The following is a 6,345-nucleotide window of genomic DNA, read 5'->3' as shown; positions in this document are numbered from 1 at the left end:
GACAACATCAGGAGTACATCAGGAGGACATCAGGAGGACATCAGGAGGACATCAGGAGGACATCAGGAGTACATCAGAAGGACATCAGGAGTACATCAGGAGTACATCAGGAGGACATCAGGAGTACATCAGGAGTACATCAGGACAACATCAGGAGTACATCAGGAGGACATCAGGAGGACATCAGGAGGACATCAGGAGGACATCAGGAGTACATCAAGTCCAGAATGACAGCAGTGCTATGAATGTTCTCACTGAGCTCTCCACTTTCATGTTAAAAATCAAAGTTGATCGATACAGTCAATAAAGAAACTGATTCTTAATAATCATTCAGGTAGAATTTACTTTCCTAAACATCAACAACGGGAACTAGAATGTCTACATTAGTAGCATGCAGCTTTGACTTCAATGAATCTGATATAAATAGCAGATGTGAGTTAAAAGATTATTTTTTTCATTGAATAAAGGGGATAAACATGTTTAATTCCCTGAAGAGGATTGGCCTCCCAGCTATCTGATTTACTCAGACGTGTGCTTCTCCTGCTTCAGCGCCTTGCCTCTTGCCCTCCCATGCAGGCGTCTGATTGGATTAAAGCCTTAGACAGGAACATGACTTGTGAGTAAATGTGCTGCACACTGGTCACCTCCAAGTCAAGTATGACCGTGCACAAGAAGCAGTGTAGTTCAATAAGTGATCTGTAAAATACGTCAACAACTCTGAGGAACTGAATTTAAATGTGAAAGGAAACTGAAATACAAATCTGGAAATTTCTCAAATCTTTAGTCCCTTCTGCCCCCTGAGGAGATTCACCCGCCTGCAGATTGGCTCGCCTCCAAACAACTTAGATCTTTCTCTTCTTTATCTGGCTGTCGCTGAAGACGCTGACACGCTGGATCTCTTCCAGCTCTTTGATTCGCTGACGCAGAACCCCAATCTCCTTGTTTTTCTCTTCCTGGAAAGACTTCAGCTTCTGAGGAAACACGCACAGTTAATCCACACACGCTCCAACAGAAAGTGAATATTTTCTGGTTTCTTTTCTCCTCCATGATCTTTGAGTTGTGGACAGAATTGGTTGGAGTGTGTGTGTGTTGCTAGTTAGCTACAGCTCACATTTGTACAGTCGGCATAGTCGGCTGTTTGGGGAGAATAAACACGGACAGACACTGCAATAGTCAAATTTGTGAGATGAAAGTTGTGTCTGAATGTGTTTTCTTTTTTAGACTTTTGTCTTTCAGACCAAGCTGATGGGGCATACTGGAAACGCCTGATGTGTCCTAGAAGGTAGGGACCAACAGGATGAGGTCAAATCTAATACAATTTGCTTTGCTCAGCTGAGGTTGACATGCAGAGGGTACAATCTGACAAACCCAAACCATGTTGTATTTCTGAGGCTCAGGAAATATGTTCCTGCACGGCAGATATGGCAGATGCCATGTCAGTTCATCTTCATAATGTAACGTGCACTGTGTGGGCTGCTCACCCTCTTGAAGACACTCTGTGGAAGAAGGTTGGAGCCGTGTTGTTGTTGCTGCTGCTGCTGTTGGCTCCACTGAGCTGTACTCTGAACTCTGGCTAACTTTGCACCAAACTGCCAAAACGTACAGAGAGTGAAACAACAACGAGCTTAAAGAAAAGCTGAAGGTTAATATCAGTTGATAATAATCTATTAACCAATACCGGTCTATTCCTATGTAATCTGGTGATTGTTAAGCTTAAAAGTAAATTATTTTGACTTTCTTTTTAATTGTACACGTTTAATCCCACACAGTGGGATTAAACGTGTCACTTTACCGCACCGTTGTGACGAAAAGAGAGCTGAGCCAGAAGGCAAAGCTCTCAATCTACCGGTCGATCTTCGTTCCTACCCTCACCTATGGTCATGAAGGCTGGGTCATGACCGAAAGAACGAGATCACGGGTACAAGCGGCCGAAATGGGTTTTCTCAGACGGGTGGCTGGCGTCTCCCTTAGAGATAGGGTGAGAAGCTCAGCCATCCGTGAGAGACTCGGAGTAGAGCCGCTGCTCCTTTACGTTGAAAGGAGCCAGTTGAGGTGGTTCGGGCATCTAGTAAGGATGCCACCTGGGCGCCTCCCTAGGGAGGTGTTCCAGGCACGTCCAGCTGGGAGGAGACCCCGGGGAAGACCCAGGACTCTGTGGAGAGATTATATCTCCTCACTGGCCTGGGAACGCCTCAGGATCCCCCAGTCGGAGCTGGAGGATGTGGCCCGGAGAAGGGAAGATTGGGGTTCCTTACTGGAGCTGCTGCCCCCGCGACCCGATTCCGGATAAGCGGTAGACGATGGATGGATGGATGGACGTTTAATCCCTCCAGCAATACTGTTGGAAGCAGCTTTTCATTTACCTCCATCTGTAACTTGAGGAGCTCGCTCTGCCTCTCCCTCTCCTGCTCCATCAGCCTCTTCTTCAGCTTCTCCAGATCCAGATCCTTTTCCTCCAGCAGATTCTTAACTTCAACATCTTTAGTTTCCACTGTCAGGGAATAAAACAGCAGGCCACAGCCAAATAAAGATTCATCTTATTTGTTTTATTACATTTCTGTTCTGCTGCCCCTCTCCGATGCTGACATCATTCTTAATGTTACAACTCTCACAATGTTGAAGAATAAAGCTGGAAATGTTCCACACTTTTGCCAACATTTCAACCACAAGTGTTAATTATACATTTCAGGATAAATCTGCTGATTCAAGTTGTTCTGATGTCCCTAAAGCAGTGGTTCCCAAAGTGGCGCGCACAGAGCTATAGCAGGGGGGCGCGGGAAGCCTTGAGCCCAGCTAGCATAACATGGACAAGTTTGTGACAGGGCTCCCAGGGGGGGCTTGAAAATATTCTTATCTACAAAAGGGGGGCCCTGCAGAAAACGTTTGGGAACCACTGCTCTAGAGGACCAAAAAATCTGCCATGAAATGATATATTAATATTTTTGGTTAAATCTTTTCACTTCAATCGTGATCATCACTACAAAATAGTCATTCATTCATTCATTCATAAAATTGTAAACCTTTAAATGCCAGTTTGTTTACAGCTGTTATGAAGAAAACAACACACAATTGTAATTATTTTCTGTATAATAAATGCTAAATGCTCCAAAGTGGAAACCAGGAAAATAGTATGTTTTTATTATAGATTTATTAAAGGAGCCGAGGTTGAACTTCCAAAATTCAGAAAAAAGAGACAAACAACAAAAACCTCACTCCCTCGTCAAATGGTATGCCATATGCATTAACACAACGAAATGAGCCTTTAGGACTGTAGGGAGGTTTTTCATGCACGTATAATCTTAGTATTCCCTTAAACATCAACACTGACTGCGTTTTGTTTGGACTTACACTGATGGAAACCCTCCCGGTGGGCGTCCTCCACCTCTCTCCTGCACTGCTGCCCGACAGTCTCTAGCTCCCTCTTGTGTCTCTCTCCTTCTGCTCTCATCTCACTGACGAGCCGCTGAAGCTCAGCTTCTCCATCCTGATGGCAACACGTTTCCAGTTTCAATTACTTCCAAACAAACATTTGGAATTGCTACCTAATTTTAAAGTTTTGAAAGGCACTGACCAGCTTTAACATATTGGTTAGTAGGCATATTTATGGAGAGAATCAACTGATTATTAAGATGTCAAATTTAACTTTAACTCAGTACCTAGAGTTACGGTCCAGAATTATTTTTTTTAAAGTATCTTTATATACACACACAGACACACATATATATATATATATATATATCAATGTTGTTTATTTACATACATTAATATTGATCTAAAAAATTACACTTTATAATGCAATCTCTCTTCAGAATTGGTTAAACATCTCTAACCACAAATCCTAAAAATAAATAAAGCAAGCAAAGAAAAACAATATATCAAAAATGAATTCCTGTGTGAGGAACACTGTCCTTTGCTGCCTTAGCTTTGATTGATATTTTCCTAAAGAATATCTTGTGATAAGAAAGATAGATTGGAAAGGGGAAGAGAGAGGGGATGATATGCAGCGCACAGCTTTTGATTTAAAAAAACATATTTAAACTGAATAGAAAAAATACATAATGTCCCCTTTATATCAAAACATACAATTTATAGATGAATGTTTTTAAAGATTGAGCGGATGAGTAACATATTGACATAACAATTTATCTGAATTTTCTATCAACTCAGAGCTTCTCTCATCTGGATTTTGGCAGCGAGACAGTATGAGGACGATGCTAAATAAACTACAGGAAACTGTAACTCAGCTACTGTGTACAGCCTGCATAGATAAATAAATGTCTCTGAACATTACATTACATTACAATACGGTACATAATACTTAATGTAATGAACATTACTAACACATATCACAACATACAGAGAACATTACCGTGACCACAAACCAGCTATATAAAGCATTCACCTTTCAATCAAACTTCTTGATTCACTGCTGTATTCAATTTAGTTTAATGTTACATTCTGCCAGTGTTCTCTGCTTCACTTCTTACCTCGGCTGTTCTCTCATTGTGTTGTTTCACTTCCACCATCGTGTTCCTCAGTCTCTCATTCTCCACTACAATAGGGACAGTTTCAGAAGAGTCACAGGATGAAAATCCTTTCACCAATTCCAAATTCCAAATATAATATAATACTAAATGGATATCACACAGAATAAATTTTTTTCCAAGCAATGTTTAAAATAGCAATAACAAAAGCAACACTATTAAATCTAAGACTATTGTATTTATTGTAGCCTAGAGACCATTTTCTTCTTTAACTCTTGTGTTAAACATGTGCTACATTAGAGTTTAGGATTTCTCCATCCTGTAAAGACTGATTTGATTACTTTAAGAATCCAGGGGTATTGTTATATATATTTCTGAAATAAGTGTCTAGTGGGTTATTGTGCTTACCTCTGAGGTTGCATTGCTCTTGCAGAGTCTGCTGCAGTCTGTTCACTGTGACCAGAAGACTGTCTCTCTCTGCAACAGTTAGATCAAATTAATTAGCAACTATATATATATATATATATATATATATATATATATATATATATATTATATATATATATATATAGCATTAGCTTCCAATAAAAAAACAACTCAATGGAGGGACATACCGTTTATGCAACGCTTTAAATGTATTTTTTTTATATATTGCTTTTCTGTAGGAAGAAATTTAAAACTGAAACTCACCCATGTGCAAACAATATTCAACCATCTGACACAGTAGGCTACAGTCATCATCATTTCATCATCCTCATGACAATGTATTAGAAATTATGTCCACTAACATATCAGCACTTCTGTACATTTTTCACAAATTTAGGATTTCATTTCCTGAACTGAAAACTGGAGAAGCCAGATCAGGAGGCATGTCATTTAGCAAAACACCCAGTAGAGGGTGACATGCAAACACCAAATCAATCTCCACAAGGATCTTAAATCCTAGAAAATAAACACTGTAGTACACAAAGACAAAAACTCACCCTCAATCAGATTTTTCTCCTTGGTCAGATAGAATTTCATTTGTCTATTGGCATCCTCCAGCATGATCTCCAACATGTTGTTTTTGCCATTAACCTCTGTAATTTTCTGTTTGATAAAAGTAAAGGCAAGTGGAAATACTCTACACTTTTACTCTTCACTACTATTAGTGCCTTTTAAAGTGTATTTTCTATCTATCTATCTATATATCATAAAATAGCGGACACAAAGTGAAACACTAAATAAATACTAATACAGACAAACAAATAAAAAAAGCAAACATTAACTAACAATAATCAGGGTCTTGGAACAACAACGCGTCTATTGAGTCTAACGCGAAAAGATAATAAATCAAATGGCAGAGACGTCCATAAATAGCCATCCGAGAGTTAGCATAGCTAACGTTAGCTACTTTACCTGTTCTAGTTGAGTAAACTCCTCCATAAACCTGTCAAGATTAACACAGCTGAACTTTATCATTTTACTAGATAAAAAGCAAACGGCTGTAGTAAAAAGTAATAGGCTACTATCGTATAACTGCTTAAGTTTCAATAAGTCTACACTAATGTTAAGGTAGATAAAATCAAGTCTCCTTTAGCTAACTGCTGGCAACTATTGAAGTTACGGTGTTATAGCTAGCACTGTCATGCACGTACTGGTTACTGGTTAACGGCTCTGCTCATGTGCTCGTGCACAAAGAAAATATTAATTTCTGTAAGAGCGGAGGTCGGAAGTATCCATTCAATTAGCTTTATTGGCATGAACAATAACATGTTGCCAAAGCAGTTTACAGAAGATTATACATAGGCTACATATTAAATACATAGTTGTCACGTTTGTATTTACAATATGCTTTTACAAATTACAGTTAACGTTACTA

At 39.3% G+C, this 6,345-nt stretch overlaps 1 protein-coding gene across 1 annotated transcript; it reads right to left on the bottom strand.

The window, feature by feature from the left end:
• Window positions 1–173: 173 nt before the first annotated feature.
• Window positions 174–6,106, bottom strand: ccdc152 (coiled-coil domain containing 152). Its single transcript, XM_029445029.1, has 8 exons — window positions 5,883–6,106; window positions 5,468–5,573; window positions 4,893–4,961; window positions 4,488–4,552; window positions 3,349–3,484; window positions 2,364–2,491; window positions 1,482–1,589; window positions 174–971 (listed from the first exon to the last, which is right to left on the bottom strand). Exons 1-8 carry the CDS (start codon window positions 5,943–5,945, stop codon window positions 843–845), a joined length of 804 nt encoding a protein of 267 aa, XP_029300889.1. The 5' UTR covers window positions 5,946–6,106; the 3' UTR covers window positions 174–842.
• Window positions 6,107–6,345: the final 239 nt, after the last annotated feature.

The sequence above is a fragment of the Cottoperca gobio genome, chromosome 12 (genome assembly GCF_900634415.1).
Source record: "Cottoperca gobio chromosome 12, fCotGob3.1, whole genome shotgun sequence".
NCBI classification, from domain to species: Eukaryota; Metazoa; Chordata; class Actinopteri; order Perciformes; family Bovichtidae; genus Cottoperca; species Cottoperca gobio.
The sequence above is the reverse complement of the archived record's forward strand: the minus strand, read 5'-3'. Positions and strand labels throughout refer to the sequence as shown.